A 20,797-nucleotide genomic window follows, 5' to 3' on the forward strand; every position below is an offset into this window, starting at 1 on the left:
ACAGTCATAAAATCAAATAAAATGCCTGGTTCTCATCAAATGACAAAAGATATCCTTGTAAAAAGGGGGATTCAAAAATATCAAGGATTTACCAAGATAGGATATCTTAAGTGTATTTCTTTCATTATTCGTTTAAAAATGGATGTTTTAAAATAACAATTTTGACACAGTTTCTGAATATTTTGGTTTGTTGCTTATCTTGATTTAAGAGTGTGAGCTTTTTGTGTTTTAATATCTCATTTACATCTCTCATGAATGCTGAACATCTTAAAACCACCACTGATATTTTGCTCTAGAGATGAAAACTGTTTATATATACAACAAGTTCCAGTTTATCTTTTCTATGTTAGCAGGTAAAACACGCAGCTTTATTTTTTCTAGTTACAAACTGGATGTCAAGTGTGAAAAAAGGGAATGACATCAAAATATTAAAACTGAATGATGATAGTTTAGCAGAAAGCTATACAACGTGTTTTAGGCAAGCCATGTTTTAATTTACCTTCAGCATGAACTTGCAAGCTAAAAGCAAATTAACTAAGAGGCAGTATTTGATCATTTGGGGATGTCTTGGATATCCTCAATAAGCAAAGAAAAGTGACATACTGATTAAAGTATTATTAAATGATTCTTCCATCAAATTATTCACATATGGGTAGAATCTGGGATTCCAGGAACTACAGTCTTATGTTACTCTCTTCTATACATGTTTACTGTCATCTATATACAAACGACACAAAAATTAAGGCATTCAAGTTTTGATCCTCTCCTTCCTGTCTGGGGAAGTGTTAAAAGCATTCTCTCATGTCAAGAAAGAGAAAAAAATATAACTTCCACTTTTTCTGCATATCCTTTAGCTATAAATAGCCTATGATACTCTCATCACTGGGACTTGTCACAAAATCACTGCCTGTTAGCAAGAGGAAGCACCAACATTAGGAGTATGTCAATAATCCCAGGAGAGGGGTCATAGAATCACATGTGTTCAGTCATAATGAGGGGTAGATTTAAGTTCAGTGAGGCTTAAACCTTCTACAATTTGGGATATTCTCTTTAAGAAAAAAGATTCTACACATAACTTGTTAGGACTCTTCCAGGGCCTTGAAAGGAGTCTGCAAAAGTGAGGGGTCCTGACACTTAATCATCATGATAAAGCCCCCTCTGGTCATAACTTTTACTATAATTTTTAGAGTCCTAACACCCTCCCTGCCTTCAGCGGTTTGAATTCTACAGTTTCATCATTGATTTGAATATGTATTATGTAAAGACACTTCTCTTTTGAAAACTAAAGTCAAGGGAATTATTGGTTCAACAATTAATAACATGCTGAAGAAACTTAGGAATGGTAATAATGGTGTTCACATTGTGTTTTTTCAACCACACACTTTCTTGATTGATGCTACATCATCCCATGACTTAAGAAGCGGAACGCGACAGTATCTTCTTAGATACTGACACAAGAATTTGATGACTAACATAAAAATAGATGTCATTCTTATGCTATTTATAGGAAATTTATCTACCCATGAGAAATTTTAGTGAAGAGTATGGTTACTAAGAAAAATTATACATAAAATTATTTTCAATGTTTTCAAGGATTAAAAATAGGAATACTGGATTTGGATAAGAGCATCATCCACTGGATTTTACTTTGGCTGCAACAAGTCAGCGTATACTCTCAAAGCTCTCAGGGTCTCACTTGCCATCCATGTGCAACAACAATAAGATTAATGCAGTTGAGCATCTATTTTTTTGGTTCCCTGAGCTATGCTCTGATATAATTTCTAAAATGAACTTTAAGAATCAGGCAGCTCAAATCCACAGGAAAACATCAGAGGACTGAATCCTCTGATATTTTGTGTCTCAAAATATCCACCTGTGATGGCAAGTTTATAGCAGATGGACAGAGAGAGGCTCCTTAGTCTAGTCTTTCATTATAGCATCACTCATTGGGTAGAAAAAAGGGCCTATCCTTCTAACTTGAAATGAATTCCTGAGCTAGAACATGGGCACATGCAACATTTAATGAATCGTTATTAGGATGATATGAAACACTTGGGCAGAGATTGCAAAAGGAATAATTGTGACATAAAAGCTGCTGAACATCATTTCAGTTATATTAAAACTTCTTATGAGAGATTACATTTCTGAATATATTTTTAAAGAATTCACATTATATTTTCATTCTACATATTTGTTCAAGTGCTTTAAAGCAACATTTTGAGCTCATGGTATATTTTCAAGCCTGATGCATCAGGAATTTATTCATGCCAATACTGACAACCAGATTTCTGTATTAACTGGGGTAAATAAATAAAGAAAAGCCAAACACTTACAATGAAAGTAAAGCTCTTCATCCCCTTCTTGGTCAGCTTTGCTATAACCACAGTGCCTGGAAAAAAATAAAATTTTTGATGATCTCAATCAATAATCTAGCTTTGTGTATTTAAAATTCATATGATATATCTTAGTTACTTAAGAACTTGCTAGTTAGAGCTATAAACAAAAAACATAAACTTTCTGTCCATAGTTCTGAACTCAATAAAAATATAGCAATTCACATGATTTGAAAAATGCAAAGAATATAAAGTATGAGACACTGTAGAAGGGACCTATTTCACAGATTTGTATTTACCAATGAGTGAATATTTGCTTATATTTTTCCCTGAAAAACAGCAACAACAGGTTTTAAATGGCTTCCACAAACCATTAACTAAAAGAGTAAATCTTTCCCCAGGTCTCTCCTATATTTATTATAAAAATCGAACTCTGAAAATAACTAATAAAAAGTCACCCAATAGAAATGACACAACTCATTCCTCTTCTGACCTTGGGAGAATGAAAATTTATTGACCTTTAGTGTTTCATATGAGACAAAAGAATAACTGCTTTTACTAGTTAACATTCTAAACTAAACTATAAGTAATAGGCTGACACAATTCTGAAAAATCAATACACTTTATGTTAGAGATTAGAACAAATTTGTGTTCTACCTTCTTCCAATGATGAAGCCAAAGACCATGAACACCAGAATGATAGTCCCGGCCACTGCGACCACGGCAATTATAATCACAGGATTCTGTTCGCTTGAGACGGCCGTAGCTGTAAACAGAAAAAAATAAGGCTCAATAAAATACTCCATACTATTCAAGAACTTGACAGATTAGACAAAATCTTACAAGCAAGATATCTATGCTATTAAATTCACCTTTAACCTAAATAAATGTATTCTACTGTAACAAATTTAAATAAACGTTTATTTTGTTACATTTTAAGTAAGTGGTAAGCACAATACTTTCATCTATTTTATATTCTTCAGCTAGAAAAGATCCCTGCAAAATGCCTTATCGAATGGTGATCCCCTGCTTGGTTGTTGGATACTTAGTTATGATCCAAGAGATAAAGATTTTTCATTTACAATTGCTAGTAAATCCCCATTTTTCCCCTCAGTAAGGTACTTGATCCCTCTGTATCTGCTTTCCTGGTGTGTGAAGGAAAAAAAAAAGAACCCAAATAACATACTCTCACCATTTTCAAAATACCTTAAATGATTTATCTCTCACATCATCAATATAGAATAAAAATCATGATGTAATCATAGCAAATCAATATGAATTTATAAGTCTCCTTAATTCAGGAAAACAAACAGAATTACTTATATTAATTTGACAAATTATGCAATGCACACATTTGAGAGTTTAAGATTACAGAGGAGCTAGGCTGTTTATGGAAGAGCCAACTTTCTGCAAGTACTGTAAAAAACATTCTAGCATTATCTAATTGTAGACACTTCCTGTACAATGCTAAGTGATTCTTCTACGCTCATTAAGGCAAGCCCAGCTGAACCTTTCTGAGAGTCTCTCTGGGAGCAGTATATGTTTACATGTCCTTTAAAGCAGCCTCTGATTCTTATTCTTCATCAAGTCACATGGCCTTCTCACTTGTATTTTTCCAAATTAGTGAAGTTTTACTTATCTGGCAATTCACAATTGTCATATTTTCCCCAGAATATTCTATTTTCAATACTAGTATAAACCTAATAAAATAACCAAATGGATGCAGAACAATGAAAATGTATATTCCAATAGATGATTCAGTTACAGATTAATATCTAATATAATGAAAACTAATACAGTTTGTTTATTTCTGAAACAATCAACATCTGTAAACTTTAAGGTAAGATGGAAAATACTACTCATCCTTAGTGGCGGCAAGGGACTTGCTTGGTCTCTAGAGCAGTAAATTATATGTAGGCAGAATGAGTCTTGCCACAACAGGCAGCATAAAGTTGTTATTGTTTTTTTATTGGTCTTTCTCTCTCTATCTATGTCTCCCTCCTTTTGACAACCTGTCTCTTAATTTTGTATACTTATGCTAACTATAGATAGCTCTTATGTTGAAAAGACAGTAAAAATAGCTCCAGTGTAATAAGTTTCTGAAAAGAGATATTATACACACTCCCTGAGTCCGGACCTGCTGATTTGCTCCCCGAGAGAATGAAACAAGGGAAAAGGAGAAAGAAGAAAAAGAAAACAACTTTAAGGCTTTAATTTCTGAATTACAGCCTATTAGTCAACAGAGAAAAGATGACTTCAAGTAATTGTGTTGGTTTGGTTTGGTTGTTTTTTGTTTTTATCTTTCTTTTAATACATATTCAGAGAGGAAAAAGAAGGGAGCAGTTTTCCTCATGAGGAAGGAAAAAATTAAACACGTATGTGTTGAAATCATTTCCATTCAGTTTGTCCCGTGGGTCTAATTCTTTGCTTGTCTTAGACTCCCTTCTGCCCCTAGCTTCAGAAACACAACTCCAGTGAGAAAACTGGTCAGGTGAATGGTGAGTTAGAAGCTGTGAATATTTACTTGTATGTTTCTATAGATATAGTTAGGATCACACTTTAATCTTATGATAGTCACAATTTATGATTCATATTTTCATCTATTACATGGATAATACATTTAAAAATAATTTATATGTCGTAATCACTACACCACAGTTTAAAACTTGTAAAATTGGTGGCAGTGGTTCTGTGTAGAAGGGGATTTTAGGACATAGCAAAATGGAATAATAAGTTTAAATTCCCTTTCCAATCAGTGCTCAAGTAACTTCTTTTGGGTGGCTGCTCTTCCCAGCCCTCCTCACAGCACAAGAGTCACTGTTTCCTGACACTACGGGAGCAGCGGGCCGTGCCCTCCGCCAGTGCCTACCTGTTTGGCCAGAACTTGTGGACAGTCTCTCTCACTAACTGAGCACATCAGATGTGCTATGTGTCTGTGCATCCCTAATCCCTAGCACAGGAACCTGTGTGCTACATCAGTAGTTCTTAAAGCATGTCTGGGAAACCTCAGAAGCTTTCCGAAGAATCTGCAAGGTCAACTCTTTTCACATAATAAAATGTTATTTGCCTCTTCCACTTAATCTCACATGCTTACAAGTGCACAGTTGAGTTTTCCAGAACTTAGATGACAAGCGATAATGTCATCATTCTGACGGCTAATGAAATGTGTGTCGTGAATACCTGTGTTTTAAAAATGTCTCAGTTTTCATTTCTAAAATGGTGAATATCAATTTATATAACCCAAATAATCAAAATCTATTTGGGGATATTCAGTATTTTTTAATAGCTTGTAAGGCTTCCCAAGACCAAAACACTGGAGAATAGTTGTACTAAAGAATGAAAGCTGACATTCAAAGCTGTCTGTGTGCCAGGCACTGTACTTGGCACTTTGTGTACATCAACTTATTCAGTCTTCACAATCGCTCTGAGAGTTGGCTGTCACTCTCTTAGCAACTTGGGCACAGAGAAATAGCTCATCCAAAGTCCCACAGCCAGACATGGCAGAGCTGAAATGTGAAACCAAGGATATTTCTACTAGCTTCAACTTATACTGGTAATTTGGTTTTTTTGATTAATGTGAAGTATTCATTTCTTGCCTACTTAATGAGTGTGTTCTATGTGTCAAGCACTATATTAGGCACTTGTAAGACTAAAGTAAGAAATGGGAGATATGGATTGCTCTTTCATCAAACTTTACCTTCCAGTGGAGAAAATATTCTGATGATAAAAATCACCAAATCCTTTCTAACGCAAAATTCATTTTTAGCATTAGTTTCATGTGCTCATTTGGGTTCTACTACTTCATGTCAATCTCTATGAGTGTTAGTTTCATTTTTAAATAACGAAACAAGATCTATGAATCTCAGTAGGTAATAGGTAATAGTTTGGCCCAATAATCTTAATTTACAAAGTCAGGAAAATACACAAACTCATTTTTTAAAGTTTTTAAACTCAAGCTTTAACTGATACAGAATGTTTGGGTAAGTATAACTGACTGGTGTTTCTTTAAGTTTGAACTAATCATTAGAATATGAAAAAATAATTTAAGTTGTTTAATTATATTAGAAACTACAAAGTCAAATATCAGAAGATCAGTCTAAGTGGAAAACTACTAGAACACATTTAACAGAAGACCACTCAAATGTTTAAATGTTGATAGAGTAAAAGACTAATGTTTTGGAGGCCACTGAACTTAGATATTCTCATTTTTAATCTTACATACTCCATTTTAAAAAGATAATAAAGAATACTGATATTAAGTTTATCACACCAAGTTATATGAAATCTTTTTCAATGGATGACTTTTGTGTTTATAATTCTATATAACTGATTTGCATTTAAAATATATTTCGACATATGTTTTATTATTTGAGGTTGCCAGAGTTACTGCTCAATTAAAAATATAACAAAATATTTTGAAAAAAGACTACTGTTAGCAAACTTACTAAGCATGAAGTAATGTAAAATAATACCAATTTATTCTAACTTTTAGAATATCTAGAAAAATATTCTCCCCAAATCAAAATAACTCTTTAACCAAAATTCGATTGATTTAATTTACTAAAAAAAGTTCCTATTAAAAATTGAAAAAAGGAAATCATATAATATTTTAAGTTAATTTTTGTGCAGAGTTCCATGAAAAATTAGATTGGCAAGGAGAGAAGGAGGTAACAGCTAGGTGAACCTTGTATGTGAATAACATTGAGAGAAATAAAAAGCTTTCAAAATACAGAAACATACCCTGAGGCTTCAACCTAGCTGAAGAACAACCAGCAGTGGTAGTCAAGCTGTTCTAAGCTTGTCCTCTGACAGCAAACTGGAACGTGCAGCCTAAGATACATCTGTTTATTTGTGATACACTCTAGTTACGTGTATTTTTTGTTATGATCCTATGTTGCATTATAAAACACCAAATGGTAAAGGGGACTTGAGATTTTGGTGAGGTACTCTTTTTAAGCTTGAGTGGCATATACAGAGATATTTAATTATTCTTCTTAATATTTCATATATTCTTTAAATACATTATTTACTATGCTTGAAATATTTCATAAAACTGAAAAAAGAGATGACGAAAGTAAAAATAAATACAAAGTCTTCCTCCTGAATGGCAAGTTTTGAAATCATTGCTAAAATTCAAGTAGCTTCAATTAACCCTGATTTTTACAAATTATCTTTCTCTGGCCCATCTTGGTATACATTCTGGTTTCATTTAGGGGTATCTATGATGCGGCAGCTTTGACTGAAAACTAGAATAAGATCATTTGAGGGTCTATGAAGACAGCTTGTGTCAGTACACATTTGAGCAAGCCTTGCTTCTGCTTCTGACTTAATCTTTTCAAAATAAACCCAGTACGTATTAAAGAAACTAGATCAAAGTTTATAATGTCACTAAATAGCAAGTTTTAAATTATTATTCTGAATAACCTTTACAAAGTACATAGATATATATTTATATGTGTATATACATTCAAGGCCTCCCTGATTAGCTCAGCTGGTAAAGAATCTGCCTGCAACGCCGGAGACCTGGGTTCAATCCCTGCGTTGGGAAGATCCCCTGGAGGAGGGCATGGCAACTCACTCCAGTATTCCTGCCTGGAGAACGCCATGGACAGATGAGCCTGGTGGGCTAAAATCCATGGGGTCGCAAAAAGTCCGACACAACGGAGACTGAGCCCAGCACAGCACATACATTCACCTTTAAATGTAAAAATCACCTTGAACTAAATCATGACACTCAGTATCACAATAAAAATTACGCCAGCATTATAGACATAAGAATCCAAACCAAAGGTGGTAATTACCTTCAAACATTTTACCTGTAGCTTCCTCTAGTGTAGCAACGTCAAGTCTGGGACTGTAATTTCCATAACCAGCAGCAGTAAAAGCCCGAATCTGGAAAACATACACTGTTCCTGGCTTCAAGTTATTAATGGAGGCTGAAGTGGACTTGGTTTTTAATGTCGAGTAGGTCCGTTCCCTTTGATCCTGGAAACAATATATACAGGGAATATTTAATTATGATTACAACCAGACAATTTGACAGCCAATTCTTGCAATTTATTTCAATTTGCTGCATTGTTTTTATAAAGGCTACATTGTACCCTGTGGAATATTGGAACACTGAGCCGTTTCTCAGATAATATAAAATGTAAACGTGAGCACATGCCTTTGTTCTACAAATTTCAAAGAGAAATAATTTTGTTAAAACACTTATGATGTTTTGAGTCTTTGCTTTGTTGGTAGAGGGCACAGTGGCAAGAACTATTTAGCCATAAATATAATCAAATAGCCTTCTGACCAAAATATAACTCCACTTGTAAAATCTATGGTTCAGTAGAAATCTTCACTTCATAATATAGTTCTCTTAATATCATTCCTGAATGTTATTCAGCAAGCAAAAAGCCATATATTAAAAATTAACAAAGGTATTAACTAAAAAAATTTAGTTAACCACCACCAGCATAGTGACACATCAATTGTTTTCATTAAAACCTACACTTCTCACAGGATAAAACCACTTTTGCAAAATAGCATTTAATGGAATATTTGAAGTTATCAATGTAAGACTTATTGTTTTAAACCTAAAACAAAGTATTAGGTACTTTATGGTTCAGCACTATTTTAAATAGTTTAGTTTCTCCATTTTTCAGATATGAAAACTGAGACTTGCAGACTTTAAAAATATGTTTATCATGTTATATATGAAAAGTTTAAGAATGAAATAATATAAAAATTCAAAGGATATAAAACTCCATAAAACAATATTTAAATGAATAAAAATCTAAAACAGTTGATATGATTCTAATGTGCTCTTTATAAAAAAAAGTTATAAAAACTACTCATCAAAATATACGATTCTAGATAGGTTCTTGTTCAATAATAAAATCTGCACTCAACTGTGTCTGGTGATAAAACTATTCAGTGAAATTAAAAAATGTCAAACTGGTTGTTTGAGTTATAATATTTGCAAAACTGTAAATAAATGTATACATAAACTGGATTTAGTAAAGCTGATTTATACTGTCTTCATTATAACCATTTATAAAAAGTTATATATATATAAAAATATATAAAATATGATAAATATATATTTATCTAAAATAAAAGAATGAGGAAAAACTGATATTAGATGACATAGTTATATATATACATATATCTCACAGGCTTACATATATTATAAAGCAATAGTATTACTTGTAATATTATTTTGTAATTTGCAAATTCAGTAAACAGATATTCTGTTTCTGTCCTGCAGAAGAGGTAACTATTTGATCAAATTTATTCCAGATTTGTAAAATATTGTGTTGCACTGTGAGAAACTTTACTCTCACTTACCACCTAACATATTTTTAAAACACATTTCATTGCTTTTGAAATCTGATGAAATTTCAGAAGAAACTGTAACTGTCAGAGCTCACTGGAAAACAGACATAACAAAACCAAAACTTTAAAATCAAGGATCCCCTTAGAAATACATTTGATAGGATAAGAAATGTATCCTCAGGTACAAAAATGAAGTATTTAAAATGCAACTCTGGCCATGGAAGTTATGTATTCATAAGGTAAAAAATATAACAAACTTAAAAACTCTGTTTTTCCATTAAAGTGAAAAAAAAGTATCCATTGCCAAGGGTTAGCACTGTATGCATTTAAATGATTCAATCAAGTCAATTCAGACCTCAAATATTTACAGAACTTTATGTTTCTATTGTGAAATTCTATCTAAATGGTTAAAATGGTTATGTATATTAGAGCACTTTAGCTAATTAAGTCAATAATAATAAAAATGCATTATTACTATCACTACTAGTAAAAAGAACAGTTCCATGTTTCAAACCTTGAATCAGGTTTTCGGTGAGACGGAGCCTAGAATATTTGTGAACAAGGGTGTGTCAGTCTTTCCGTCTTTCTCTAGATGGGTCAGAAGTAAATAAACTCAAACACGGAGTTACATTACTATTTACTAAAATTTAGCCATTACAGGGGATTGAAGGAGCAGCACTTGAGTTTTAGCCACACTACTTTTTCACGGAGAGAGGAGTGTGAAGAAAGGATAGACCCAATTAGCATGATTTGTATAACTTCAGGAGGAATTTAACAGAGTGAAATATAATCACCTGACTACACGTTTATTACAGAAAAGAGTCTTATTTTTTTCAAATTACTAAATTATTTGAGGCCACCATCATTATCAACGAAACGACATACACAAAATGAGTCATGAAGGGCTCAAACAGATAACCTCAAAGAAACATTTTCAAAGACACACTGGGTTCTGAGGTTTCTGTGGTACTAAACATCCTACATCTAATAATCAGGATATCAAAACTTGAATGCCTAAACACACTACTAGTGGAATATTTTCACTGGTGTAACACAAAAACTTAATTCACAGAAACCATCATTATATTAATGAGCCAGAGATTCAGGCAGAGGGTTATTAAGATTGGCTGGCATTAACTATCCATTTGGAAGTAGCTCCAAACAGTGGGTATCATAATGACCAGCTTTAGCCGACAGCGGAGCAGGGTGACAAGAGACACAGCTCGCATCACGCGTGGTGTACGTTTCGGCAGTTCTCAGCACTTACTTTCTCGTAATACTTGATTTCATACTCGGTGATGACTCCATTGGGATGCTCGGGTTCCTGCCAGGAAAGCTCCACACTCCGCTGCAGCACTCTCTCCTTCATTACCCCGCTCACTTGCGAGGGAGCTGTTTGGACAAGATGTGTCAATAAACAATGAGAAAATTCACTGGATGCCTCAAATCAAATGTCACAACTGATCAGTCCCATGCTGTGCCAGTTTCATTAAGGTAAAAGAAAGCACCTTTTCAGAGCTCACAATTCAAAAGCTAATGAATATTCAAACAGGACCTTATTACTGTTCATAAACCTTAATAGAAATTTAAATTAAAGTGCAAACAGCAGAAGATAGCATTGTTCAAGTTAGTGAAAAATGGAAACGATGGGGTTGAGAACGACAATTAAGCAAATAAATGCTAATTAAGGCTACAAAATATGATTTCAGATTAATCTCCAGTGATAAACTAAGTCCAAATATTTATTTCATATACAATGCCAATACACTTTTTAAAAGAAAAAATAATTTAACACTGTGCCAGGTAAAGTATACGGAATGGCTACTTTCATCTTTAATGAAAGGAATCACACTTTAAAAGAAATGGTTTTATGTTTGACATGTGTGTGTGAGTGTGTTCCCAAAGAATTCTAATTAACCTTGAAAAAAATTTTATACTTCATTAGGTCAAGATGCAAGAAAATGCTAAGGCTTCTGTTTCTTAAATATCAATATGTAAGTGTGAACACATATACACACACACAAATGCTTGCACACGTAATTTATACCTACGTAACCTAGGCTTCGAGCTTTAATAGAAGTAATTCAAGCTACAATTTTGCTTTCTCTTTCTATACAGATAATAATACGCTTAGAATTCTTTCATCCTAATTAGTGGCATACACTCTTTGGTAGCTAAGACTGTGGAGTGTAGGAAGCTAATTTGCTCTGTCTAATTTGCTCAGTGATGATTAACTAGTTCTCTTCTCTGTCTAAGTGAGTAGTCACACTGGCTTGGCTGAATTTCAGTGGGGTCATTATGTTTCATGTATCATGCTCTATCTCATTCTGTAAAATATTTTCAGGCTGTTAATTCAATTTTCAGATGTCCAAAATTGTTAATAATCCTGCTGACAGAAAAGCAATTAAATGGGGCTAAAGCTGTTTAAGCAAGCTTCTGATGTTTATCCCTTTGGCTTTATTTTGTTTCTGCTACTTCTTAATATTTTCTTATATCAGTGTCGAGAAAAAAACATTTGTCATTGCTTTCTGGCTTGGCGATTTTGAGGGAAGGACCCGGAAGATGCATGACTCCCATTTCCTCTCAGATTACTAACAGAAGCATAACTAGGGCAGATTAAGTGGAACAACTTTCCCTTTAGGGGCATGCAGCTGAAGTACTCAACAGACTGTGTTTACAGACTAACTGTGTTTCTGATATGTTTCCAATAAAGCCAATTTCTAATAAGAAATCTTATTTTTTTTCCCATGACTTTTAAAACTTTAATATATGCAGTGAAGAAATATTTGTTTCTAAAGTGATTTATCTCTCCACCCAAAACATTTTTAGCATCTCAGCAACTGTGTGGTTCAAAAAGTTGCATCCCCAAACCACAGCCTTGGGAAACAAAAACCCCAACTAGTGGTGAGACAAGATCTTATTGATACGTAGCCAGTAATCTCTGATAGCCTAATTTACTTAAAATCACTCATAAAATCTGTGCGTGCTGCATGCTAAATTGCTTCAGTCATTTCCGACTCTTTGCGACCCTGTGGACTGTGGCCAGCAGGCTCCTCTGTCCATGGGATGGTCCAGGCAAGAATACTGGAGTGGGTCGCCATGCCCTCCTCTAGGGGATCTTCTCGACCCAGGAGTCCCACCACTATCTCTTGGTTCTTTTCACCTGGGAAGCCCCATAAAACCTCTGTTTTACTTTCTATCAGTTAAAAAACAGAAAGCGGCACAGCTGAGAACACTGGAACAGTCAAAACATAAACCACTCAAGGCTGCCGGGCCTGCCACCAGGGTGCATGGCGTGGTGTGTGCCATTTGGAAGTAGGTTAGATGGAGATTGGTTACGGCTAATTTCTAGGTCTCTTTTAGGAACACACGCAGCTTCATGTGATTTGGAAGTGTCAGTCAAGCTAAAACATTTTGCTTCGTTTCTATTCCTAAACAGTAAAATGAGGGAGACTAGACACTGAATTCTGCAAGCTACCGTGGAGACTTCAGATATGAATGCACCTGACTTAGTTTCTGACATGTTGTAGCAAGATATAAGCACAGAATGAGGCTTGATTTCTGCAAGTTATACATTAACATTATGCTCATTATTTCACCCTGAAAAAGAATTTACCAATAAAATGATGATAATTGAGGATTGAGGGGGAAAGACGCCAAAAAATGCACTTGAAATACATAGTATTTTGAAGCTTATGTCACTTCTGTATGAGGAGCCATATCTGTCAGTGACTGTACTCCTGATTTCCTGTGTATTTCTTATTTTAAATAATTTATCCCTTGCTGATACTATATCAAGTCACACATTTAAGAGTCAGAGACAGAAGTACTAGCACATAGCCCTTGAGAATAGATAAACTGCATGATAGGAAAAATCTTTCCCTATCTTATGTCCTTCAAATACAACACTTTGGTACATAAAAATTGATAATATTTTCCCTTGTGTTTCAAAATCTCAGGCATAGAGAATATACAACTCACAAGATGTACAGTTTATAAACAAAATTATCTCTAAGCTAATCAGATTCTAACAGTCATTCTTTTCAGATAAAGTTATACATAGAAGCAAAATTGAAGAAAGAAATCTTAAAACACATTCACTTCTATGGTTAATATATTTTATCTAATAAATTAATCACACTGTGACAGTTTCACTAAGAATATGCTCTTACACCAAAATAGTCAATTAACTACAATCTGAAGTTCATTTTGAAAAGAATATGCATACAACTAACCAAATTATATCCATACTTAAGAACCAAAATGGCATTATGACATTTACATTATAATTTTCAAAATAAAGTGAAATCAAATCATTCATAATTGGAATTAATATGAAGCTAATAAATATTAAATAGCAATAATAAATTTCCTTCATTGGAAAATGTAGGAAAACAGGCGAGATTTTAAACATGAGTTTGAGTAGGATTTCCAAAAAATGATTAACAGATTAATTTCTCACCTAAGTTTCTAGAAGTATTCAAATATAAAAATTCATTTCAACTGAAGGAACAGATGGAACATTTTGCCCTTAATTATTTTCAAGACTTATTGGGGACATATTTGGAGTCCATAAAATGACAGTGAATGATGATCTTGGAAAATACAGAAATGGTTTCTGTGTTTTAAAGTGGCAAATCTCAACAGCATAAAAACAAAGTTGATAAAGTTGATGCCACAGAAAAGCACAAGCTGAATAACATGCCAAAAGGTAAATTTGTGGGCAATGGGATCATTAGTATGAGTCTTTGAATTGAAAATAATCATTAAGAATGGTGGGTTTATTTATGTACAGACCTGAACCAATCAATATTTTAGAGATTTTAGATGCAAGCACTTATGCATGATCTTTGATCTCAATTTTCAATTAAAATCCAAGTACTAAAAAATGTTTAAATTACAAGATGGAATGTACACATAGGGTTTTCTAGATGGCCCAGTGGTAAAGAATCTGCCTGACAAGCAGGAGACTTGGGTTCAATCCCTGGGTTGGGAAGATCCCCTGGAGAAGGAAATGGAAACCCGCTGCAGTATGCTTGCCTGGAAAACCCCGTGGACAGGGGAGCCTGGAGGGTAACAGTCCGTGGATTTGAAGAGAGTCAGACCCAACTTAGCGACTAAATCATCACCATCTGTGGACTTATAAGCGCTCCATTTCCCCCCAACCCCCACCGAAATATTAAGCTTACCTATACTTACGGAAACATTTCCTAGCACAAAGTGAGGAGAAAGACAATTTTAAAACATAATGTAGTCAGCCAATGGCACTCCAAAGTCCATACTCTATAATCTCTGGACTGTGTAAATTTGCAACATTCTGGGCAAAAGGGACACTCCAGATATAATTATAGGCCACACAATAAATATATTTTCTTGGACTTTTTCCAGTGGGCCCAATCTAATCACACCAGCCCTTATGAACAGAGAGATTTTTCCACCCAGGGTTAGATAAATGTTGCAAAAGATGACGCCAAAGAGACGTGAAGAATGAGAAGGACTCAGCCTGCCATCGCTGGAGGGGATGCATGGGAAACCCAAGATATGAGGGCAATCTTTGAGGATCAAAGTCATGCCACAGGTGTCAGAGGCAGAGAAATAGAAACCATGATAGAGGCGCACAGACTTGGAATTCTGACATCATCAATGAGAAGATCTGGTGGATCTTCACCAGTGTCTTCAGGTAAGCCCCCAACCCATCTGATAACTTGATTTCCACCCATTAGGCTGGCAGTTGAGGCTTCAGCGGAGCCCCACAGTCCCACTGGGCACAGACTTCTGACCCACAGAACTTGGAGATAAGAAATGTGTCTTGTTAAGTTTCTGTGGTAACTATGTATGGTAACAGCAGAAAATTAATATACACAGTAAAGGAAAAATAGACTTAGCTGGATTTTAACAAAACTGATGAAAAAAGTTTAGTGATAGGGTAGTTTACTACTGTGATGTACCAAAATTTACACTGAAATAACATGGAGTCAGGGAATGTTGATCTTGATTAGGACTCAAAACATATCTTATAGAAAAGAAATCTCCATCATACACTTGGAAGAAACTTTCTTTTTGTGATTAGAACTTCAATGAAGCTCATAAATTTGATTTTGGACTTAAGTAATTTGTGGATACTTGTTATTTTCACTACATTTAAATGCTCTCAATGAATTTCAGCAAAGAATGGTGAGTGGAAAATAATATTTGTATTTCTAAACAATACAACCAGGTAAGATGGGTCAACAAGTACTTCAACAGGTATGACGTTGTGTAGAAATCTTTTGCTACACAACTTAAGTTGTTGCATCTATTGACATTTCTTAGATTCCCATTGCGAGCATGCATGCTGTCTTTTTAGTCTTGTCTGACTCTTTGTGTCCCTGTGAACCATAGCCTGCAGGCTCCTCTGACCGTGGGGATTCTCCAGGCACCAGCACTGGAGTGGGTTACCATGCCCTCCTCCAGAGGATATGCCTGACCCAGGGAACGCCTCTCTTACGTCTCCTGCATTGGCAGCCAGGTTCTTTACCATGAGCTCCACTTGGGAAGCCCATCAGCCAAGTGAATAAAGTTAATATCATTCCAGTAGGGTAATAAAACACTTCACAGGAACAACAAAAGTCACTCCTCAGCTATTGGATCAACTAAAAAGAGCCTTGTTCTTTAAGTAACAGTCAATATCTTCGTAAAAATGATCTACTAATACAGCTTTCTGAAATCTTTTTCTGTCATCAGCTGACTAGTAACCAATTATTTGGATGTATAATTAACTACTGTAGGAATTAGTAAGCCTAATTACTAATTAGAATAGCAATTCTCTATTAAAATGCTTTAAAGGGCAAGGACCTGAGGGTTATCATGAAAGCTACTGTGGCCATTAGTCCGAAACATGAATCCGGACCCCTCTCATCTGTGGTTAAGTGCTGACTAAAATATTAATTGCTGAGGGAGTTAATTTGTAACTCTAGGTGCATTTGTATTTTCATAGAATTACAATGTAATTGTAACTATTAACAAAAATAAAATAAACTACTGTAAAAATAGGTAGGTACAAATTAGGCAGGTGTCCAGAACTAAGTGTACTATTCACACCAGTCCTACCCAGAAAAGAATAACTAAATTATAACCTAATATGGCTCAGCTGGCAAAGAATCTGCCTGCAATGCCGGAGACCTGGGTTCGATCCCTGGGTTGGGAAGATCCCCTGGAGAAGGAAAAGGCTACCCACTCCAGTATTCTGGCCTGGAGAATTCCATAGACTGTATAGTCCATGGGGTCGCAAACAGTTGGACACAACTGAGTGACTTTCACTTTCAATCTGTGACAATTCAGCAAGGTTCAGGAGGTCTTGATATTGAGTCATACATGTCACCTACCTTTTCAATCAACAATTAATATTTTTTGCTAGTTCATTTCTAGTCAATAAATATTTGGCATTTAGTCTGTGCAGGGCATGGTGGCGTTTCTACATACATTTACAGTTTGCTGTGCTATACTCTGCTATACTTGACGGTTCAGTCATGTCCGACTCTTTGCAACCCTATGGACTGTAGCCCGCCAGGCTCCTCTGTCCATGGGATTCTCCAGGCAAGAATACTGGAGTGGGTTGCCATGCCCTCCTCCAGGGGAATCTTCCCAACCCTGGGTATGAACCCACATGGCAGCTGGATTCTTTTCTATCTGAGCCATGATATATCACCTCCTTTCTTCCTTACTATAACTGTGAAGGTAGGTACCATTGTTCTATTTTATTGATGGAAAAGCTGAGGGTTATGGAAATTACATAGCATCCACTCAGAAAGGGGAAGATTTTGGAATCAATCACATTTTAAAATTCTAATCCCATATCTTTTTTCAACTATACTGCAATAATTCTAGGTGCTGGCACTTCTTGAGAGCAGGTACTAGAAGCAGAAAAGCTGTTATGCCTCACACTTAACGCTGGTTGAGAATCCAGGAGGGGCCATAATGATGAAAAGACGCTTAGGGGATGCATTTTAGAAGACAGGGATGATATCATTCTAATAGTTCAAAACCTTGATAGTTTTCATTTGTGCTATATTTTATAACTTGTATCATTTAACACATACAGATATGCACTGCTCTTTAACCAGCTGTGTTATATTCCAGTCTGTGGATGTAATATTGATATATTTGACCAGACACTTATAAATATAAGCATGTTCCCCTCCCATCTCTTTCTCTTATAAATTATGCTTCAATAAAACTGCTGGCAAATTGGTATTTAATATGAATCATAAGGAGGATAAAACATTTCAGAGTGGTTTAGTGCCTGCAGGTGAAAAGAGGTAGGTGAGGTTATACGGATTGAACAGGTAAAACATGCCATTATTAAAACTCACTTAGAATCATTGCTTTATCAAAGAAAATTGGGGCTAAATAAAGTTACTATTACGTAAAATGTTTTAGACAGTGCCACTCAAAGTGCAGACTGGCTACTCCAATTGCAGAAGCAAATCTTTGGCCTATGAGGAGATGATGAAGTTATGTGAGAGGTACACCTAAGTCAGCAAGCAATTTTTTGTTCTTGCTCAGATGACATTCTTTTCTTAGCAGAACTTTCCTAAAGAAGAAGCATTTAAAAAAAAAAAAGAAGCATTTATTTTTCTTTACAGGCTCTTTGATCATGTTTTTTCTGGTGTAAGCTACTTGTCACATACAAGCATTTTTAGTAGCAATGACTTTTAAAAGTATTTTAGCATTAGTCTGAAGTACACTTCACTGTTACACTAAAATGCCAAGAAGGTAAGATCACTATAACAATATTTTTATTGATTTCTGATGTTTCATTAATTTTAAAATTTAACATATAATTTTTTCACTACTGATAATAGTATAACTAAAGTATTGTATGGGCTCTACCACCCTGGCGGCTTAGACGGTAAAGAATCCACTTGAGACAGAAGATATAGGTTCTATCCCTGGGTTGGGAAGATCCCCTGGAAGAGGGCATGGCAATCCATTCCAGTGCTCTGGCCTGGAGAATCCCCATGGACAGAGGAGCCTGGTGGGCTACAGTCCATGGGGTCACAAAGAGGGGGACATGACTGAGCGTCTACGCCTGGCACAAACTACTGTACAGATTACAAGGATGACGAGACCCATCTTCAAGGAGATTTTAGTGTAAGAAGCAATTTAGAACATGAATATGCAAAATTTGAATTCATAATTTAATACCAGAGCATAGATGAAATATGTACCAAGTGCTAGCAAATTACTGGGAGGCAGTAAAGAGTAAAACACATAAAACTTTCATTATTTCCAAAAAACATCTGTAATTCAGTGTTTGATTGGTATAAGTCTGTGTATTCAGTTGCATCTGACTCTTTGCAGCCCCATGGACTGTAGCCCACCAGGTTTCTCTGTCCAGGGAATTTTCCAGGCAAGAATACTGGAGCTATTTGCATTTCCTACTTCAAGGAATCTTCCTGACAAGGAATTGAACATGGGTCTCGCGTCTCCTGCGTTGGCAGGTGGATTCTTTACCACTAGTGCCACCTGGAAAGCCCATCTGACTGGTATAACTACATAAGTTAATTATCAAGAATGCTTATATTGTGTCTATAACCTGCATGAGATAACTTTCTATCACAAATAGTAACAGAGACAGGTTCAAGACTGGACCCATGATTTTTTTTTCTCTGGTGGCCTCCACAGATAAGTTACAATTCATTATATCATTCTTCATCTGCTTCAGCTAATAGAGATCTTTTTTTCTAAAACCTTATTTCCCTCGTGGATAGTACTACACAATATAACAATTAATTTATAGCTATTTATCTCCTCAGTTGTTCTGATGCTCCTTGAAGTCAGGAAATGTGGCGAAGCAGTAGAGGGAAGGAATGAAGAGTGCGGGATAGTGAGTTAGTCTATTGTGTGTGCCCCTGTTTTCCAGCACCTATTTGCAAATTATGCAATCGTGAACAATGAACCAAACTTCTTGAGCATCGGTTTTCTCAGCTTTAAAACAACTATAATCAGAGTACATACTTTATAAATAGAGCTGTCCTGGAAAATCAGTACCTGACTACATGTTAAATATTTCAAACCATTCCTGTGACACGGTAATAAATATATACATATATGTATATTTATTATTATTCTACATTTATTTTGTTTATGTTAGACTTACTGATGCCTGGGACCCATTCCAGAATACACTGATCTTGGGGTCAGATTCAGGCATAATTATTTCAAATGGTCCTCAGATGAAGCTGATGAACAGCTAAGTTTGAGAACAATTGCTCTGAAGCTTTGGCAGGAAAATAAACTGTCAATTCAATGTAGAATTTCAGGGTTGTCTATAACAAATGCTGGCAAATGTGAGGTTTTTCAATATTGACAGGTTTTATTCAATTTCAGTAATTTAGAAATGACCAATTTCTATAATTTATACTTTCTATTTTATACATGCCAACTAAACAGAAAAACATTGAGGTTAAGTCATTTAGAAGGAACTTATCACTGTAAAAAAATCAAACGACTGCCAAAATGAAAAGAGGACAAACACATGTTCTTTTCAAAATATTATATATTAAGTTGATAGAAAAATACAAATGAAGCAATCTCTTCTATTTTGGGTGGTGGGGAAACTATTAATTTGATCACTTAAAAAAAATCCATATACTGTTGCTTGTGGTCCATCAAGTAATATGACTCCATCTAATTTTCCATGAATCCAGAGTTAAAAGCTACCTTATTTATAAGGTCAACTATGTGACTACTCTTACTTTAATGATGAACTAGTTATAAAAATGACTTATAAGGAAGTATGGGATAGCTATAGCCTACAAGAGGCCTTTTCAATAATGAAAATAAATGCTTAAACAGAATAAAATATATGGGCATGTATGTACACACATTTGTTAATGGCCAAAACCTCCTTTACAAGTCGACAGGATAACCTTTTCAGTTGTGTACATTTTCTTTGACCTTGGGACATATTTAATTATAAATAGAGAATAACATTGTATTTTAATGACAGAAATATTGTAATGACAGTCAGCAATTTTTGAAACATTAATATACTACATTAATATACTACAAATATACTACAAATCTTGTTATGGGTATCTTTAATTATAATTTTCACATCCATCTATTTATACTCTTGATAACATGAATATACTTTC

General features: G+C 34.9%; 1 protein-coding gene across 5 annotated transcripts in view; it reads right to left on the reverse strand.

Moving 5' to 3' along the window:
* Positions 1–20,797, reverse strand: part of EPHA7 (EPH receptor A7) — a 201,957-nt gene that overhangs the window by 23,768 nt on the left and 157,392 nt on the right. For 3 of the 5 annotated variants that reach the window (XM_043439570.1, XM_043439569.1, XM_043439573.1), the window contains exons 6-9: positions 10,924–11,048; positions 8,135–8,318; positions 2,991–3,099; positions 2,334–2,389 (exon numbers count right to left, since the gene is read on the reverse strand). In XM_043439570.1, the coding sequence (XP_043295505.1) occupies positions 2,334–2,389; positions 2,991–3,099; positions 8,135–8,318; positions 10,924–11,048 (474 nt within the window). The remainder of the gene's footprint in view (positions 1–2,333; positions 2,390–2,990; positions 3,100–8,134; positions 8,319–10,923; positions 11,049–20,797) is intronic. The other 2 variants (XM_043439571.1, XM_043439572.1) reach the window with 1 other exon arrangement.

This window comes from Cervus canadensis, chromosome 20 (assembly GCF_019320065.1).
Source record: "Cervus canadensis isolate Bull #8, Minnesota chromosome 20, ASM1932006v1, whole genome shotgun sequence".
NCBI lineage: Eukaryota > Metazoa > Chordata > Mammalia > Artiodactyla > Cervidae > Cervus > Cervus canadensis.